The sequence below is a fragment of the Entelurus aequoreus genome, linkage group LG04, assembly GCF_033978785.1.
Source record: "Entelurus aequoreus isolate RoL-2023_Sb linkage group LG04, RoL_Eaeq_v1.1, whole genome shotgun sequence".
Classification (NCBI taxonomy): domain Eukaryota; kingdom Metazoa; phylum Chordata; class Actinopteri; order Syngnathiformes; family Syngnathidae; genus Entelurus; species Entelurus aequoreus.
In genome coordinates this window covers 11,718,990-11,739,619 of record NC_084734.1, presented here as the reverse complement: position 1 = coordinate 11,739,619, position 20,630 = coordinate 11,718,990, and the positions used below count along the sequence as shown (strand labels likewise).

At 43.7% G+C, this 20,630-nt stretch overlaps 1 protein-coding gene across 2 annotated transcripts in view; it reads right to left on the bottom strand.

Moving 5' to 3' along the window:
* Positions 1–204: 204 nt before the first annotated feature.
* The window catches only part of fermt3b (FERM domain containing kindlin 3b), a 97,072-nt gene continuing 76,646 nt past the window's right edge, over positions 205–20,630 (bottom strand). For both annotated transcript variants that reach the window (XM_062044214.1, XM_062044215.1), the window contains exons 11-15: positions 19,721–19,827; positions 19,428–19,649; positions 12,612–12,736; positions 12,352–12,493; positions 205–655 (exon numbers count right to left, since the gene is read on the bottom strand). In XM_062044214.1, coding sequence (XP_061900198.1) covers positions 476–655; positions 12,352–12,493; positions 12,612–12,736; positions 19,428–19,649; positions 19,721–19,827 — 776 coding nt within the window. In that variant the 3' untranslated portion in view covers positions 205–475. The remainder of the gene's footprint in view (positions 656–12,351; positions 12,494–12,611; positions 12,737–19,427; positions 19,650–19,720; positions 19,828–20,630) is intronic.

Sequence of the window (20,630 nt, the reverse complement as noted above, 5' to 3'; positions counted from 1 at the left end):
GCATACATACACACGCGTGTATGTGTATATATATATATATATATATATTTAATTTTTTAATTTTTTTTATATATATACACATACACACATGTGTGTATATATATATATATATATAAAAAAATATATATATATATTCATATATATACACATTTCAATTCATTTCAGTAGGCCTTTAATGCGTGGACACTTACACTGAACAAGAATGGCTCAACAGACACAACAAAAACATGCTTTTATTTACCAACATATGAATGAAGACAGAATATTATTGTGTGAAAATGCTGCATGCCCGGGAAAACACAGTGTGAACACACTCGGTTAATTTGATTAAAAATGTACGTGGTAAACGCTGTGTATTTTTGTTCTTCTACTATTTAGCGACACTGAGGTAAGTCTTCACTTGACTGCAAAGTTCAGTGCCATGACGGTCCTCCATTGGGAAACGTGTCCCTTTTTTGTGGCGCTTTGTGTCTTATTATAGCGCTTCGTTTCCGCCCGTCAGCTTGTGGAAGAGCTCCTGGTTGAGCTGGTCGCTGCTGTCGCGACCCCGCGTGGACATGAAGATGTATCCCCCGATGAACTCGTGCACTATTTTGCAGTCGGCCGTCACGCAGCTGAAGGCGATGTTGATGTTGCCTTCGAACTCGATGGCCACCTGTGGGGGTGTTTGAAGCATAGCTAGTCAGGAACGTGCACACCCCAAAACCAGTGAAGTTGTCACGTTGTGTAAACGGTAAATAAAAAGAGAATACAATGATTTGCAAATCCTTTTCAACTTTTTTTGAGCCAAGGCACATTTTTTTAATTAAAAAAATACGGAGGCACACCACCAGCAGAAAAGGTTAAAAAATTAAACTCCACCAGGTTGTCGTGCCTTATTTTGAGTTTGTTGTTGTTTCCTGTGTGTCGTGCTTTAGTCCCTGTCTTGCGCTGTTATTTTGGTGACCCTTCCTGTTTTGTTGGTGTTCTCCTGCAGCAGCTTCACGCCTTCCTTTGAGTGCTATTTCCTGCACCTGCTTTGTTTTCGCAATCAAGACTATTTAAAGGCCTACTGAAATTATTTTTTTTTATTTAAACGGGGATAGCAGATCTATTCTATGTGTCATACTTGATCATTTCGCGATATTGCCATATTTTTGCTGAAAGGATTTAGTATAGAACAACGACGATAAAGATTGCAACTTTTGGTATCTGATAAAAAAAAAGGCTTGCCCCTACCGGAAGTAGCGTGACGTAGTCAGTTGAACATATACGCAAAGTTCCCTATTGTTTACAATGATGGCCGCATGAAGTGAGAGAGATTCGGACTGAGAAAGCGACAATTTCCCCATTAATTTGAGCGAGGATGAAAGATTTGTGGATGAGGAAAGTGCAAGTGAAGGACTAGTGGGGAGTTGAAGCTATTCAGATAGGGAAGATGCTGTGAGAGCCGGGGGTGACCTGATATTCAGCTGGGAATGACTACAACAGTAAATAAACACAAGACATATATATACCGTAATTTCCGGACTATAAGCCGCACCTGACTATAAGCCGCACCAGCTAAATTTAGGGGAACATACAGATTGCTCCATATATAAGCCGCACCCGACTATAAGCCGCAGGGTTTTGATGTGTAATTACCGTAGTATATAGGGGTTCCTGCTACCACGGAGGGGATTGTCGGGACAGAGATGACTGTTTGGGAACGCAAAGCGTCCCATTTATTAACAATAAATCTTTCAATCATTCAATCAAACTTTCACATCTTTGACATGGCGAACAGCATTCGTGCAGAGTACAAATAATACAACGGTGCAAAGTAATACAAAGTGCTCACCTGTACGTTATCAAAATAACCAGCCTACCGGTATATGAAAAGTCAGTCTTTAATCATTGTGTCATCGTCTTCCTCCTGCGTACTAAAACCACCGAAATCCTCTTCGTCGGTGTCGGAGAAGAACAGGCCGTAAATAAGCCGCACCCTTGTATAAGCCGCAGGGACCAGAACGAGGGGAAAAAGTAGCGGCTTATAGTCCGGAAATTACGGTACTCTATTAGCCACAACACAACCAGGCTTATATTTAACATGCCACAAATTAATCCTGCATAAAAACACCTGCGTGTTTGTTATGCTAGCTCCTAGCTCCTCTGCTAGCTCCTAGCTCCATAGAACACGCCAATACAATTCAAACACCTGATCAACACACACAATCACTCAGCCCAAAAGACCGTTCACCTAACCCAAGGTTCATAAAGCTTATATATTTTAAAAAAGTTACGTACGTGACGCGCACGTACGGTACGGTACGTGTTATGCTAGCTCCTAGCTCCTCTGCTAGCTCCTAGCTCCATAGAACACGCCAATACAATTCAAACACCTGATCAACACACACAATCACTCAGCCCAAAAGACCGTTCACCTAACCCAAGGTTCATAAAGCTTATATATTTAAAAAAAGTTACGTACATACGCAAAAAAAAGTTGCGCACATACGGTCAAGCGATCAAATGCTTAGAAGCCAAAGCTGCATACTCACAGTAGCACGTCTGCGTCTTTGTCATCCAAATCAAAGTAATCCTGGTAAGAGTCTGTGTTGTCCCAGTTCTCTACAGGCGTCTGTGTATCGAAGTCAAAAGTCCTCCTGGTTAGAGTCTCTGTTATCCGAGTTCTTCCATCTTGACTGCATCTTTCGGGAATGTAAACAAAGAAGCGCCGGCTGTGTACTGTTGTGGCTGACTACGTTCGAAAAATACGTCCATTTCGCACCGACAACTTTCTTCTTTGCTTGCTCAGCTTCCTTCTCCATAATGCAATGAACATGATTGAAACAGATTCACGAACACAGATGTCCAGAATACTGTGGAATTATGAAATGGAAACAGAGCTTTTTCGTATTGGCTTCAATGTGGAAGGCATACCCGTGTTCCCCGGGCTACGTCACGCGCATACGTCATCCTCAGAGGCGTTTCGAACCGGAAGTTTAGCGGCAAATTTAAAATGTCACTTTATAAGTTAACCCGGCCGTATTGGCATGTGTTATAATGTTAAGATTTCATCATTGATATATAAACTATCAGACTTCGTGGTCGGTAGTAGTGGGTTTCAGTAGGCCTTTAAGTTGTGCATACGCTATCCTTCTTTGTGGGGACATTGTTGCTTGTCATGTCGTGTACGGGATGTGCTTTGTGGACGCCGTCGTTGCTCCACACGCTGTAAGTTTTTGCTGTCGTCCAGCATTCTGTTTTTGTTGACTTTGTAGCCAGTTCAGTTTTACTTTTGTTTTGCATAGCCATTCCTATGCTTCAGTGCCTTTTAATCATTTTTGGTTTAAGCGTTACATACCTTTTTACCTGCACACTGTCTCCCGCTGTGCTCTGCGTATTGGGATCACGACAAACCATCCTCGACGCGTTCCGACTTCTACAAAGCAATGAACTACCTGCTGCCACCTACTGACATGGAGTATTACAAGATTACCCTGCCAAGCGCTACACAGCACAGGCACTAGACAACGGCACATTATTATGATTATTGATTTGCAAAAAATATTTTTTGGACCAATTAGGTTAAGTTACATAATGTCCCAGGGCCAGGGGCGCCGCTAGGGATTTTGGGCCCCATGAAAATAATCTTTACAGCGGCAACATTTTTTGATGCTATTTTACATACAGTTATGCATTTTAATGGTATTTTTGACTATCATTACCATATTTTTGAAAGAAGAACAGCATCACAGTTTGCATTATTTTTTCTGTATTATAATTTCATCATCATTAGGGGCCTCTCTGGGCCCCCCCTCCATCATGGGCCCCTAGAATCTGTCTCCTTTACCCCCCCCTTTTCGGCGCCCCTGCCCAGGGCACACCAGGCAATATCTCAGGGCACACTAGTGTGCCGCGGCACAGTGGTTGAAAATCACTGGAATAGACCGCAACAGACAAGATATTTCATGTTCACACTGAGAAACTTTGTTATTTTTTGCAAATAATCATGAACTTAGTAAGTATTGTTGGCGGGTTTGGAATGCACGTTTAAAGTGATTTCGAGGTAGAATTGGTTGCTCCCATTAGCTGCATTTTAGTCACTGAGAACGTGCCGATTTTTGCATTTTGAATTAAAAAAACAACAACTTTTGTCTTCTTTTCTCTCATTATGATTGTGAACACTAGGCAGAATCCCCCCCCAAAAAGTGCAGTTCCCCTTTAAAAGAAAACTGGTTTTGTTTGATAAGTGTGTACCCGAACATTTATGAAGTGGCTGAACAGGACAGATTTAGAAAAAAATATTGATTTTGAAAAAATTTTTTAATCATTTAAAAATCGGGATTTTTTCGAAGATCGATTTTTTAATTTTTTATTTGATATCCCTTATGCTTACTGTCCGCTAATATACAATGTGAACTTTCACACGCTGTACTTGCTGACTTGATACAATGAAATAAACACATTTTAAAATCACTACTTAAAGGCCTACTGAAATGATTTTTTTTCAATTTAAACGGGGATAGCAGATCCATTCTATGTGTCATACTTGATCATTTCGCGATATTGCCATATTTTTGCTGAAAGGATTTAGTAGAGAAAATCAACGATAAAGTTCGCGACTTTTGCTCGCTGATAAAAAAAAAAAACCTTGCCCCTACCGGAAGTAGCGTGACGTCACAAGCGGTAGTGCTGCTCACAATAGATAGATAGATAGGTAGTACTTTATTGATTCCTCCCCGTTGTTTACAATGGAGCGAGAGATATTCGGAGCGAGAAAGCGACGATTACCCTATTAATTTGAGCGAGGATGAAAGATTTGTGGATGAGGAACGTTAGAGTGAAGGACTAGAATGCAGTGCAAGACATAGCTTTTTTCGCTCTGACCGTAACTTAGGTACAAGCTAATGAGGCAGCTGCACTTAGTTCATATTTTGTTTGACGCAAATATTTTGAAATATTTTCCTTTGTACGCACGTTCGGTAGCAGTGTGCTGCAGACATCAACAGACCTATGTACACACCTCACAGAGGGCAGCTTTGTAAAAAAAAAAAAAAAAAAAAAAAGGCTTCGCTACACACCTTAAAATACAACTGCGTTCTGTCAGTTAGAAACAAACATCAAAGCTTTATTTTTGATCATTTTGTTTTTAAGCTAACCTAGCATTATTGTTTAAATGTGCCTGTAATAGTGTTTGTCCCGCGTAGGGTTGTACGGTATACAGCTACAAATCTAGTACCGGGATGCTAATGAATCATATGCGGTACTATACCACCTCTAAAAAAGTACCGGTCCCTATCCCCTCTTTTTTTTTTAACGGGCATGACGGGGACATTGCTGGTTTTACGAGCAGAGGAGCATGTTGGGCAGCGCACACGCACGGAGTACTTACAAGCAGACACAGTGTGTAGACAGAAAAGGGAGAACGGACGCATTTTGGTGTAAAAGGTAAAGATAAAGGTGGAGTTATAACACTGAAACACCCTCAGGAAGAGGTGCTTTAAGACATGGATAGCTAGCTAGCAGCTAACATTCATCCCCAGCCTGCAGTGTTTTAGTTACTTCTAAATCACTAATCCTGGTCTCCATGGCGACAAATAAAGTAAGTTTCTTACAAGTAGCATTATCACTGGAGGACGAGGAATAGCTAAACATGCTTCACTACACACCGTAGCTCACCGGCGTCACAATGTAAACAAACGCCATGGGTGGATCTACACCTGGCATCCACTGTAATGATACCAAGTACAAGAGCGTATCTAGTTGATACTACTATGATTACATCGATATTTTTGCATCACAAAATCTTTTTTCCTTTTTAAAAAGTTCATATTGTGTTTATAAACTCAGTAAATACGTCCCTGGACACAGGAGGACTTTGAATATGACTAATGTATGATCCTGTAACTACTTGGTATCGGATTGATACCTAAATGTGTGGTATCATCCAAAACTAATGTAAATTATCAAAGAAAAGAAGAATAAGTGATTATTACATTTTAACAGAAGTGTGGATAGAACATGTTAAAACAGAAAATAAGCAGATATTAACAGTAAATGAACAAGTAGATTAATAATAACTTTTTTTTACAGTTTGTCCCTCATAATGTAGACAATATAATAGGTAGATAAATGACACAATATGTCTAATTAAGCGTCTTTGTTTGTTTACTTACTACTAAAAGACAAGTTGTCTAGTATGTTCACTATTTTATTTAAGGACCAAACTACAATAATAAACATATGTTTCATGTACCCTAAGATTTTTTGGTAAAATAAAGCCAATATGATATTTTTTGTGGTCCCCTTTATTCAGAAAAGTATCAAAGTATCGAAAGTATCGAAATAAAACATAACACAGCGAATCCACCATGGATTTTTATCTTTGCAAATACACACACATTGGGTCTTAATTAGGTTTCGATGGTGAGAAGAGGTGCCAGGAACGAGACGTGCAATATTCTCCGTATATAAAGTCAGTAAATACATCCCTGGACACATGAGGACTTTGAATATGACCAATGTATGATCCTGTAACTACTTGGTATCAGATCGATAGCTAAATGTGTGGTATCGTCCAAAACTAATGTAAAGTATCTAAGAAGAGAAGAATAAGTGATTATTACATTTTAAAAGAAGTGTAGATAGAACATGTTAAAACAGAAAATAAGCAGATATTAACAGTAAATGAACAAGTAGATTAATAATAACTTTTTTTTACAGTTTGTCCCTCATAATGTAGACAAAATAATAGGTAGATAAATGACACAATATGTCTAATTAGGCGTCTTTGTTTGTTTACTTTCTACTAAAAGACAAGTTGTCTAGTATGTTCACTATTTTATTTAAGGACCAAACTACAATAATAAACATATGTTTCATGTACCCTAAGATTTTTTGGTAAAATAAAGCCAATATGATATTTTTTGTGGTCCCCTTTATTCAGAAAAGTATCGAAAAGTATCGAAATACATTTTGGTACCGGTACCGGTATTGGTATGAGGACAACCCTAGTCTGTTACATTGGATGCATAGTACATAGTTCTAGTGCAGGGGTCGGCAACCCGTGGCTCTAGAGCCGCATGCGGCTCTTTAGCGCCGCCCTAGTGGCTCTCTGGAGCTTTTTCAGAAATGTATGAAAAATGGAAAAAGATGAGGGGAAAAAAATATATTTGTTGTTTTAATATGGTTTCTGTAGGAGGACAAACATGACACAAACCTCCCTAATTGTTATAAATCACACTGTTTATATAAAACATGCTTCACTGATTCGAGTATTTGGCGAGCGCCGTTTTGTCCTACTAATTTTGGCGGTCCTTGAACTCACCGTAGTTTGTTTACATGTAGAACTTTCTCCGACTTTCTAGGACGTGTTTTATGCCACTTCTTTTTCCGTCTCATTTTGTCCACCAAACTTTTAACGTTGTGCATGAATGTACAAAGGTGAGTTTTGTTGATGTTATTGACTTGTGTGGAGTGCTAATCAGACATATTTGGTCACTGCATGACTGCAAGCTAATCGATGCTAACATGCTATTTAGGCTAGCTATATGTACATATTGCATCATTATGCCTCATTTGTAGCTATATTTGAGCTTGTGGTGGATATACACACACAGGACACTTATTAATTATTACGGTTATAATTCACTGCGTTCTAGCCCATGTTTACTTGCATAGGTGCAAAGGTGCTTTTACTTTGAAGTGTTGAGACACACCTCTGTGGTGCTGACGTAATTACCGGTGCGACAGGTTTGTTGTTGTGTGGTTCTCTCTGAAAATAAACGGAGTGTTACTTGGCTCTCCAAAGAGGAATAAATCTCCGTCGTTTCTCTGCCTACACTCCTACATTGGTGACCCCTTTTTACTCTTGGACGTTTCCAGAGTTTACTGAACATGTCTGCTACACTAAAGTTGCCCGACTTTTGGGAAGGGAACGCAACTGCGTGGTTCGCACAGGCGGAGGCTCAGTTCGCCATCAAAGACATTACGGCGGATGAAACAAAGTTTTATCATGTGGTGGCGTCCCTTACAAGCTCGACTGCGGGGAGAGTGGTGAGTCTGCTAGAACGTCCTCCTGCACGCAACAAATACGCCGCTCTGAAGGCGCATCTACTGGAGACTTTTGGACTTTCTGAATCCGAACGTGCGCGCCAACTCCTCTCACTTCCCGGTCTCGGCGACAGTAAGCCTTCTGAGCTGATGGATCACATGCTGGCTCTGCTGGGAGACCATCAGCCGTGTTTTCTTTTCAAAGAACTATTCCTGCAGCAGCTTCCAGAACAGGTGCGTTTGGCACTTGCGAATTCATCTATTACTGATTTTCGCCAGTTGGCCAGGGAGGCGGACAAATTTTTCTCAGCTGGGAAGAAATGTTTTGCAGCCACGCCCCCTTCCACGTCTACTGCCACCAGTGATGACCATATGCACCAGCCATACTCCATCTCTGCCACCACTACTGTGCCCCGACGTGCAAAGCAGTCAGGAGGATTGTGTTTCTACCACGCCAAGTTTGGCAACAAAGCCAAGAAATGCCTTCCCCCCTGTACATTCAGTGCGTCGGGAAACGCACCGGCCGCCACCTATTAGCAGCCGTGGGTGACGGCCGTACCAGCGGCTTGCTGTTTATTACTGACTCCCTCTCCGGTCGTCGCTTTCTTTGTGACACAGGTGCCCATATGAGTGCGCTGCCAGCATCAGCCACAGACATTCGAGCAGGGCCGTGTGGCCCCCCCCTTCTGGCCGCAAATGGCAGCACAATCCACACCTTTGGCACACGCACTGTGACAGTGAATTTTGCTGGTCAGCGTTTTACCTGGGATTTTGTGTCAGCAAAGGTGTCCACTCCCCTGTTGGGTGCTGATTTCTTGTTTGCCAACAAGCTTCTAGTGGATGTGAGGAACCGCCGCCTCGTCCATGCTGAAACATTCGGCTCATTTCCCTGTGAACACAGTGACACTGCCCCGACGAAGCTGTCCAGTGCCCTCTCGCCCGCTGATGACTTTTCTCACCTCCTCAAGGAGTTCTCAGACATCACCGCACCTACCTTCTCCTCCGCCTCCGCCAAACATGGTGTGTTGCACTACATCTCCACCAATGGCCCGCCTGTGCACGCCAAAGCCCGGCGCCTTGACCCACACAAGCTCAGTATCGCAAGAGCTGAGTTCGACGCCATGGAACGCCTTGGCATCGTCCGCCGGTCGAACAGTCCCTGGGCCTCCCCCCTTCACCTGGTGCCAAAGCCCAATGGTGGTTGGCGCCCGTGCGGCGACTACCGACGCCTTAATGCTGTCACTACGCCGGACCGGTACCCTATTCCACACATCCATGACTTTTCTGCCCACCTGGCGGGTGCGTCTATTTTTTCTAAAGTGGACCTCGTCCGGGGCTATCACCAGGTACCAGTTCAGCCTCAGGACATTCCCAAAACAGCGGTGATTACCCCATTCGGGCTTTTTGAGTTTCTACGGATGCCATTCGGACTAAAAAATGCTGCCCAGACCTTTCAGCGATTGATGGACACGGTGCTGCGTGATTTGTCATTCGTTTTTGTCTACCTGGACGATATCCTAGTGGCCAGCACGTCTGAGGCAGAGCACCTATCACACCTGCGTCTTCTCTTCAGTCGTCTCCAGCAGCACGGCTTGATCATCAACCCAGCGAAATGCCAGTTTGGACTGTCTTCCATGGATTTCCTGGGCCACCACATCACTACAGCAGGGGCGATTCCTCTGCCGTCAAAGGTGGAGGCAGTGTTGGGGCTTCCGCAGCCTCACACTGTCAAGGCTCTACAAGAGTTCTGCGGCATGGTCAATTTTTACCACCGTTTTGTGCCTCGGGCTGCCGACCTTATGCGCCCCCTATACAGCGCTCTCAAGGGTAAAAAAACTTCTAAGCATGCCCTTTCTTGGTCCACGGACATGTTGGCAGCTTTCTCTGCTACAAAGGATGCACTCGCGGACGCAACTATGCTGGCTCACCCGGTGCCTGACGCCCCTGTTGCTCTGACCACGGACGCCTCAGACTATGCTGTTGGTGCTGTTCTCCAGCAGTTGGTCAATAGTGTTTGGCAACCTCTCGCTTTTTTCAGCCGCCAACTTAGGTCCAGTGAGCAGAAATATAGCACTTTTGACCGTGAACTCCTCGCCCTGTATTTAGCCATCCGTCATTTCCGTTTCCTGCTGGAAGCCCGTCCGTTCACTGCCTTTGTGGATCACAAGCCTTTGACCTTCGCCATGGCCAAGGTGTCGGAACCATGGTCTGCCAGGCAACAGCGCCACCTAGCTTTTATTTCTGAATTTACCACGGACATTAAACATGTGTCAGGAAAAGACAATCCCGTGGCTGACTGCCTCTCCCGTGTGGTCATTGGTGCTGTCCACCTTGGAATAGACTATGCCCGAATGGCTGTGGACCAAGTTTCGGACCCCGACATTCAGGCGTACAGAACAGCGGTCACTGGCCTCCAGTTGGCGGACGTCCCGTTCGGCGATGCCGGCACAACGCTGCTCTGCGACGTATCTCTGGACCTGCCCCGTCCTGTGGTGCCGCAGGTCTGGAGACGGCAAGTTTTCGACGCCATACATGGCCTCTCGCACCCAGGCAGCAAGCCGTCACAGCGTCTCGTGGCAGCAAAGTTTGTCTGGCATGGCCTCAAGAAGGACATTCGCGACTGGGTCAGGACCTGTGTGGAATGCCAACGCGCTAAGATCCATCGCCATGTTAAGGCCCCGTTGGAGCAGTTTGCAGTTCCCGAAAGGCGTTTTGACCACGTCAACGTTGACCTGGTGGGACCCCTTCCTCCCTCCAGGGGATTTACTCACCTTCTGACTATGGTGGACCGGACCACCCGTTGGCCGGAGGTTGTCCCACTGTCGGCAACGACATCAGCTGATGTGGCCCGGGCCTTCATTGGTACCTGGGTCGCCCGGTATGGTGCCCCATCTGACCTTTCGTCTGATCGTGGCCCCCAGTTTACTTCCGAGCTCTGGAATACTGTTGCCTGTCAGTTGGGTGTCTCACTCCACCGCACTACAGCATACCACCCTCAAGCAAACGGCATGTGTGAACGTTTTCACAGGGACATGAAGGCCGCCCTTAAGGCTTCTCTCACAGACGACGGCTGGGTCGACAAGCTCCCGTGGGTGATGCTGGGGATTAGAACTGCGCCTAAGGAGGACCTCCTGTCTTCCTCAGCGGAGTTAGTTTATGGCCAGACCCTCAGAGTCCCAGGTGAATTTATACCCCGCACTACAGTCCCCTGGTCTGCTTCTGACCAGCGGCGTAGCCTCATGGACACTGCCCGTACCTTCCTACCAGTCCCGACCTCGCACCACTGCTTGCCCCAGGTGCACATTCCCCCTGACCTGCGAGCAGCGGGGTGCGTGTTCATCCGCCACGATGCCCATAGGGGGCCCTTGCAACCACCATACGACGGTCCTTATCGGGTTGTGGAGGCTGGGGATAAGACATTTGTCATTGACATTGGGGGCAGACTGGATCGCGTCTCAGTGGACCGGCTGAAGCCAGCCCACCTGGATTTGGGCCGTTCAGTTGAGGTGGCTCAGGCACCACGTCGCGGTCGACCCCCACACTGCCAACCGACGTCTGCTCGCCGTCAGCAGCCGGCTGTCACCCTCCCGCTTCACCCCCCTCCACCTGCCCAGGAGCTTCGGAATCGCTTTGGGCGGGTCATTCGGGTCCCTGGTCGTTTCACTGGGCCAGTTCTTGTGAATTCTGGGGGGACGTGTGTGGTGGATATACACACACAGGACACTTATTAATTATTACGGTTATAATTCACTGCGTTCTAGCCCATGTTTACTTGCATAGGTGCAAAGGTGCTTTTACTTTGAAGTGTTGAGACACACCTCTGTGGTGCTGACGTAATTACCGGTGCGACAGGTTTGTTGTTGTGTGGTTCTCTCTGAAAATAAACGGAGTGTTACTTGGCTCTCCAAAGAGGAATGAATCTCCGTCGTTTCTCTGCCTACACTCCTACAAGCTCATTTAGTTTCCTTTAAGTCCTCTTCATTCAATTTATATCTCATGACACACTATCTGTATGTAACATGGCTTTTAATTTTTTGCGGCTCCAGACAGATTTGTTTTTGTATTTTTGGTCCAATATGGCTCTTTCAACATTTTGGGTTGCCGACCCCTGTTCTAGTGTATATAGCACTTTTTGGAGACAGTCAATCACCGCTCATTAGCCTTAAAGCTACGCACACACACACAAGGTGGTGTATTTCTAAGGCTTACTGTCTAAATTGCAGCATCAAAGCTAGGTTTTGGTTAGCGCACTTTCAGTCCACTATTGTCGGACAGCTAAGCCTGAAAATAGAGTATCAAAGGAGCATAAAAGAGCGTTACAGGTGGTACTCTCACCTGTTTTATGTCCCAGTTGACATTCCACTGCTTCATGTTGTTGTAGCGCCAGGTCTTCACCACGTCGCCCACGCCCAGGTCGATGCGGATCAGACGGTTAGGGGCAATGCCCAGGACCTCATCTTTACGACTACCTTTAAACCTGTCGGGGCGGTGGAGGAAAACCACACATTTCATTCAGCTTCCTCTTTCTGCTGTCAAGGCCTTGCTTCATAAAGGTAAAACTGTTGAAAATGTTAGAAAGAGGGGTGAGACAGGACCTGACTACGACGTAGGAGTGGCCAAAGTCAGGAAGCGCCTGCCAGATCTGCAGGAAGCGTGCGACCGCATCCACCAACGAGAGCTGACCCACGTTCTGGTAGGCGTCCAGGATACGAGGCGCTAGCTGCAGGGTCGGAAAAGACGCAATGTCGGAATAATTGTACAAACCCTGTTTCCATATGAGTTGGGAAATTGTGCTAGATGTAAATATAAACGGAATACAATGATTTGCAAATCATATTCAACCCATATTCAGTTGAATATGCTACAAAGACAACATATTTGATGTTCAAACTGATAAATATTTTTTTTTTTTGCAAATTAACTTTAGAATTTGATGCCAGCAACACGTGACAAAGAAGTTGGGAAAGGTGGCAATAAATACTGATAAAGTTGAGGAATGCTCATCAAACACTTATTTGGAACATCCCACAGGTGAACAGGCAAATTGGGAACAGGTGGGTGCCATGATTGGGTATAAAAGTAGATTCCATGAAATGCTCAGTCATTCACAAACAAGGATGGGGCGAGGGTCACCACTTTGTCAACAAATGCCTGAGCAAATTGTTGAACAGTTTAAGAAAAACATTTCTCAACCAGCTATTGCAAGGAATTTAGGGATTTCACCATCTACGCTCCGTAATATCATCAAAGGGTTCAGAGAATCTGGAGAAATCACTGCACGTAAGCAGCTAAGCCCGTGACCTTCCATCCCTCAGGCTGTACTGCATCAACAAGTGACATCAGTGTGTAAAGGATATCACCACATGGGCTCAGGAACACTTCAAAAACCCACTGTCAGTAACTACAGTTGGTCGCTACATCTGTAAGTGCAAGTTAAAACGCTACTATACAAGGCGAAAACCGTTTATCAACAACACCCAGAAACGCCATCGGCTTCGCTGGGCCTGAGCTCATCTAAGATGGACTGATACAAAGTGGAAAAGTGTTCTGTGGTCTGACGAGTCCACATTTCCAATTATTTTGGGAAACTGTGGACGTCGTCTCTTCCGGACCAAAGAGAAAAAGAACCATCCGGATTGTCATAGGCGCAAAGCGGAAAAGCCAGCATGTGTGATGGTATGGGGGTGTATTAGTGCCCAAGACATGGGTAACTTACACATCTGTGAAGGCGCCATTAATGCTGAAAGTTACATACAGGTTTTGGAGCAACATATGTTGCCATCCAAGCAACGTTACCATGGACGCCCCTGCTTATTTCAGCAAGACAATGCCAAGCCACGTGTTACATTAACGTGGCTTCATAGTAAAAGAGTGCGGGTACTAGACTGGCCTGCCTGTAGTCCAGACCTGTCTCCCATTGAAAATGTGTGGCGCATTATGAAGCCTAAAATAGCACAAGGGAGACCCCTGGACTGTTGAACAACTTAAGCTGTACATCAAGCAAGAATGGGAAAGAATTCCACCTGAGAAGCTTCAACAATGTGTCTCCTCAGTTCCCAAACGTTTACAGAGTGTTGTTAAAAGGAAAGGCCATGTAACACAGTGGTGAACATGCCCTTTCCCAACTACTTTGGCACAGGTTGCAGCCATGAAATTCTAAGTTAATTATTATTTGCAAAAAAAAAATAAAGTTTATGAGTTTGAACATCAAATATCTTGTCTTTGTAGTGCATTCAATTGAATATGGGTTGAAAAGGATTTGCAAATCATTGTATTCCGTTTATATTTACATCTAACACAATTTTCCAACTCGTATGGAAACGGGGTTTGTACATAAGTTATCGCACAACTTTGTGTTCCCATGATTTCAGCTCGCCCTGCGAGAAGACAAAAGCTGTCTTTCTTATCAAGCAAAAGGCTTGTAAAACGCCACTGTGTGCCATGGGATGTGACATGGAGGTGTCGGTTTCTTTGATCTATTGACAGCCACAGGAAGACCTTGCCCTGACCCGAGATCTACAAAGCGGAGAGGGAACAGGACCAGGCACATTTTCTTTGAACTGTTTATGACTGAGTGCAACAGCTGTTTATGACCACCCTCCCCTTAAGAGCAGCTGCGTAATGTAATGTAATGCTATGTAATCAGAAAAGGCTCAAATAAAAGAGGAGGCGTGGAACTCCCTCGTCAGAGCGGGGTGGTGACGCTGTACGAGGGTGCAGGCACACGGGCGCTCTCCTCATGAGCTAAATTGAATCCTGTCTCTGTTTGATTTCCTTTGCTTCTTGTCTCGTCTAATAGATGTCATCGGTGTTTGAACCTGACACACAATGTCAAAATGTCATCACTTTTTCTTGCAAACTGCATGTTGGTTGACTGTGTTCACACTTATGATTCTCTACTTTGGTGGGAAAATGAAAGATACAAAAGCCAAAAGCAGGGAAGTTGTCACGTTGTGTAAATGGTAAATAAAAAGAGAATACGATGATTTGCAAATACTTTTCAACTTATATTCAATTGAATAGACTGCAAAGACAAGATATTTTATGTTCACACTGAGAAACTTTGTTATTTTTTGCAAATAATCATGAACTTAGAATTTAATGGCAGCAACACATTGCAAAAAAGGCATTTTTACCACTGTGTTACATGGCCTTTCCTTTTAACAACACTCAGTAAAGGTTTGGGAACTGAGGAGACACATTTTTGAAGTGGAATTATTTCCTATTCTTGCTTGATGTACAACTTAAGTTGTTCAACAGTTTTCATTCTGATATTTTAGCCTTCATATTGCACCACACATTTTCAATGTCTGGACTACAGGCAGGCCAGTCTAGTACCCGCACTCTTTTACTATGAAGCCACGCTGTTGTAACACGTGGCTTGGCATTGTCTTGCTGAAATAAGTAAAAGAAAAATGGCTCTAAACACACTCCGCAACCTTGTGGACAGCCTGTAATAGCTGCAAAAGGTGGACCCACATCATATTGAACCCTATGGGTTAGGAATGGGATGGCACCTCAACTTCATGTGTGAGTCAAGACAGGTGGCCAAATACTTTTGGCAATATAGTGCTTTTCCAGACACCCAAAGCACTTATTATTATTATTATTATTATTATTATTATTATCATGGTGGGACTACAATGGCGGAGACGCGCAAACATTTAGGTAGATGTCTACAATCAATCAATGGGAGACCGGGCTTTCTGCTCCGCCGCTCCCAGTCTGTGGAACGCTCTCCCTGACCACCTGAGGGCACCACAGACTGTGGATGCTTTTAAAAAAGGCCTTAAAGCCTTCTTTTTAAAAAGGCTTTTTTTTTTTTTAGATATATGCATACTAGTTTGAGCTATTTGGCTGTTTTAGTTTTTATTAGGGCCCGCATGGCCCTGTATAAAGGACTCCCTGTGGGAGTCCTTTGTACAGGGACAGAGGACTCTATTGAGATTGTAAGGTTTTATCATTATTATTATTATTCTTTCTTTTTTCTTCCGCAGCTTTGCGCACTACTTTGCCCCCCTTAACATGCTTCAAAACTCACCAAATTTTATACACACATCAAAAAACGCAAACAAAACTCTTTAGTGGAAAAACCAAACCCCAAAAATCAAAATTGCACTCTAGCGCTCCCTAGGAAAAAAACACAGACACAACTTCCTCTAACTCCCAGTACGAATATCGTAGAGACATGAAACAAAAACCTCTATGTAGGTCTGACTTAGAGCTAGATTTCCTACACTGACATCCTTCAGCAAAAATCAACAGGAAGTTGGCAATCACCCCTTCAAAACAAACGTTTCATAAAAACACTCATTTTTGCCTCTTTGAGCTGTAATTTGACCCCCTTAAAATACTTCAAAACTCACCAAACTTTTTACACACATCAGGACTGGCGGAAATTGCGATCTAATAAAAAAAAAAACGAACCCCAAAACTCAAAATTGCGCTCTAGCGCCCCCTAGGAATAAAACACAGACAAAACTGCTCCTCTGAGGAAAATACAGACAAAACTGCTTGTAACTTCCGGTAGGAACGTCTTAGAGACATGAAACAAAAACCTCTATGTAGGTCTCACTTAGACATCCTTTAGCAAGGTCTGACTTAGAGCTAGATTTCCTACACTGACATCCTTCAGCAAAAATCAACAGGAAGTTGGCAATCACCCCTTCAAAACAAACGTTTCATAAAAACACTCATTTTTGCCTCTTTGAGCTGTAATTTGACCCCCTTAAAATACTTCAAAACTCACCAAACTTTTTACACACATCAGGACTGGCGGAAATTGCGATCTAATAAAAAAAAAAAACGAACCCCAAAACTCAAAATTGCGCTCTAGCGCCCCCTAGGAATAAAACACAGACAAAACTGCTCCTCTGAGGAAAACACAGACAAAACTGCTTGTAACTTCCGGTAGGAACGTCTTAGAGACATGAAACAAAAACCTCTATGTAGGTCTCACTTAGACATCCTTTAGCAAGGTCTGACTTAGAGCTAGATTTCCTACACTGACATCCTTCAGCAAAAATCAACAGGAAGTTGGCAATCACCCCTTCAAAACAAACGTTTCATAAAAACACTCATTTTTGCCTCTTTGAGCTGTAATTTGACCCCCTTAAAATACTTCAAAACTCACCAAACTTTTTACACACATCAGGACTGGCGGAAATTGCGATCTAATAAAAAAAAAAAACGAACCCCAAAACTCAAAATTGCGCTCTAGCGCCCCCTAGGAATAAAACACAGACAAAACTGCTCCTCTGAGGAAAACACAGACAAAACTGCTTGTAACTTCCGGTAGGAACGTCTTAGAGACATGAAACAAAAACCTCTATGTAGGTCTCACTTAGACATCCTTTAGCAAGGTCTGACTTAGAGCTAGATTTCCTACACTGACATCCTTCAGCAAAAATCAACAGGAAGTTGGCAATCACCCCTTCAAAACAAACGTTTCATAAAAACACTCATTTTTGCCTCTTTGAGCTGTAATTTGACCCCCTTAAAATACTTCAAAACTCACCAAACTTTTTGCACACATCAGGACTGGCGGAAATTGCGATCTAATTAAAAAAAAACGAACCCCAAAACTCAAAATTGCGCTCTAGCGCCCCCTAGGAATAAAACACAGACAAAACTGCTCCTCTGAGGAAAACACAGACAAAACTGCTTGTAACTTCCGGTAGGAACGTCTTAGAGACATGAAACAAAAACCTCTATGTAGGTCTCACTTAGACATCCTTTAGCAAGGTCTGACTTAGAGCTAGATTTCCTACACTGACATCCTTCAGCAAAAATCAACAGGAAGTTGGCAATCACCCCTTCAAAACAAACGTTTCATAAAAACACTCATTTTTGCCTCTTTGAGCTGTAATTTGACCCCCTTAAAATACTTTAAAACTCACCAAACTTTTTACACACATCAGGACTGGCGGAAATTGCGATCTAATAAAAAAAAAACGAACCCCAAAACTCAAAATTGCGCTCTAGCGCCCCCTAGGAATAAAACACAGACAAAACTGCTCCTCTGAGGAAAACACAGACAAAACTGCTTGTAACTTCCGGTAGGAACGTCTTAGAGACATGAAACAAAAACCTCTATGTAGGTCTCACTTAGACATCCTTTAGCAAGGTCTGACTTAGAGCTAGATTTCCTACACTGACATCCTTCAGCAAAAATCAACAGGAAGTTGGCAATCACCCCTTCAAAACAAATGTTTCATAAAAACACAAATTTTTGCCTCTTTGAGCTGTAATTTGACCCCCTTAAAATACTTCAAAACTCACCAAACTTTTTACACACATCAGGACTGGCGGAAATTGCGATCTAATAAAAAAAAAACGAACCCCAAAACTCAAAATTGCGCTCTAGCGCCCCCTAGGAATAAAACACAGACAAAACTGCTCCTCTGAGGAAAACACAGACAAAACTGCTTGTAACTTCCGGTAGGAACGTCTTAGAGACATGAAACAAAAACCTCTATGTAGGTCTCACTTACACATCCTTTAGCAAGGTCTGACTTAGAGCTAGATTTCCTACACTGACATCCTTCAGCAAAAATCAACAGGAAGTTGACAATCACCCCTTCAAAACAAACGTTTCATAAAAACACTACATTTTGCCTCTTTGAGCTGTAATTTGACCCCCTTAAAATACTTCAAAACTCACCAAACTTTTTACACACATCAGGACTGGCGGAAATTGCGATCTAATAAAAAAAAAAACGAACCCCAAAACTCAAAATTGCGCTCTAGCGCCCCCTAGGAATAAAACACAGACAAAACTGCTCCTCTGAGGAAAACACAGACAAAACTGCTTGTAACTTCCGGTAGGAACGTCTTAGAGACATGAAACAAAAACCTCTATGTAGGTCTCACTTAGACCTACATTTCATAGATTGACATCCTTCAGCAAAAATCAACAGGAAGTTTGCAAAAAAGTATTGGGACATTTAGGACTACCACTGGACAAAAGTATTGGGACACCTAGACAAAAGTATTGAGACACTTAGGACTAACAGTAGACAAAAGTTTTTGGACACTTAGGACTAGCACCTGCCAAATATGCGGGCCCGGCCCGGCTTTAATTTTTATTTATTTTTTATTATCTTTTTATTTTATTTTTTATTTTTATTTTTTAATACACTGTAGCACTTTGGGGTTGTTTACTCAATGTAAAGTGCTTTTTACAAATAAAATCCATTATTGTTATTATTATTATCTACCAGCCGTGACTAGGATGGCGGAAGCTGGAATCGAACCAAGAACCCTCAAATTACCGGACGGCCGCTCTACCATCTGAGCCACGCCCCCCTTTTTGTGGGGCAGACTGGCTCGCACGTGCACATGCACCCTCCGCCGTTGCCATTTTTTTGACTACAATTTGGAATCTGTCAGCAGAGCCAGCTGACTTTTACCTGTTTAGTTTTGTACTTCTTATGGTAGCGCGGCGACACCAAGCTTTGGGTGTTGATGCTTTCGTCCGACGCCTTGGCGTTGCCGTGGCAACCGGAGCCCGTGTTCTGCATGGCGAGGAAGGAGCGGATGCCGCGTATCTCGCTCTGGAAGCTGCTGTCCGCCAGACTTTTGCCCTTGGAGGCCAGGCGGCAGGCGGCCATCCAGCGAGCGTACTGCTCCTCCTGCGGGAACATGGAAGATGGCCGACAACTCGCTGAGAACATCTGACCTGCGGCATGACCTTTGACCTCACATTTTCACAACGAAGATAGACTTCGCTCATTCCCTCGGGCGCTGGTATCAGGAGCCTGATGAGGAACTTCTGAGCTGCCATGGTGACCTCCGGTGCCACCTCACAGCCTACGTGCCAAAGTAGTGACCATGAAGGTGGCATTCCAAATGTAAATACAGAACCCAAAAGAAGTGTCACGTTGTGTAAATGGTAAATAATAACAAAATACAATGATTAGCAAATCCTTTTCAACTTATATTCAATTGAATAGACTGCAAAGACAAGATATTTAACGTTCAAAACCGGTAAACTTTGTTGTTTTTTTTTGTGCAAATATTAGCTCATTTGGAATTTGATGCCTGCAACATGTTTCAAAAAAGCTGGCACAAGTGGCAAAAAAGAGTGAGGAAGTTGAGGAATGCTCGTCAAAGACTTATTTGGAACACCCCACAGGTGAACAGGCTAATTGGGAACAGGTGGGTGCCATGATTGGGTATAAAAGCAGCTTCCATGAAACAAGGACGGGGCGAGGGTCGCCACTTTGTCAACAAATGCCTGAGCAAATTGTTTAAGAACAACATTTCTCAACCAAGGAATTTAGGGATATCACCATCTACGCTCCGTAATATCATCAAAAAGTTCAGAGAATCTGGAGAAATCCCTGCGCGTAAGCGGCAATGCCGTGACCTTGGATCCCTTGCATCAAAAAGCGACATCAGTGTGTAAAGGATATCACCACATGGGCTCAGGAACACTCCAGAAAACCACTGTCAGTAACTACAGTTGGTCGCTACATCTGTAAGTGCATGTTAAAACTCTACTATGCAAAGCCAAAGACATTTATCAACAACACCCGGAAACGCTTCGCTGGGCCCGAGCTCATCTAAGATGGACTGATGCAAAGTGGAAAAGTGTTCTGTGGCCTGACGAG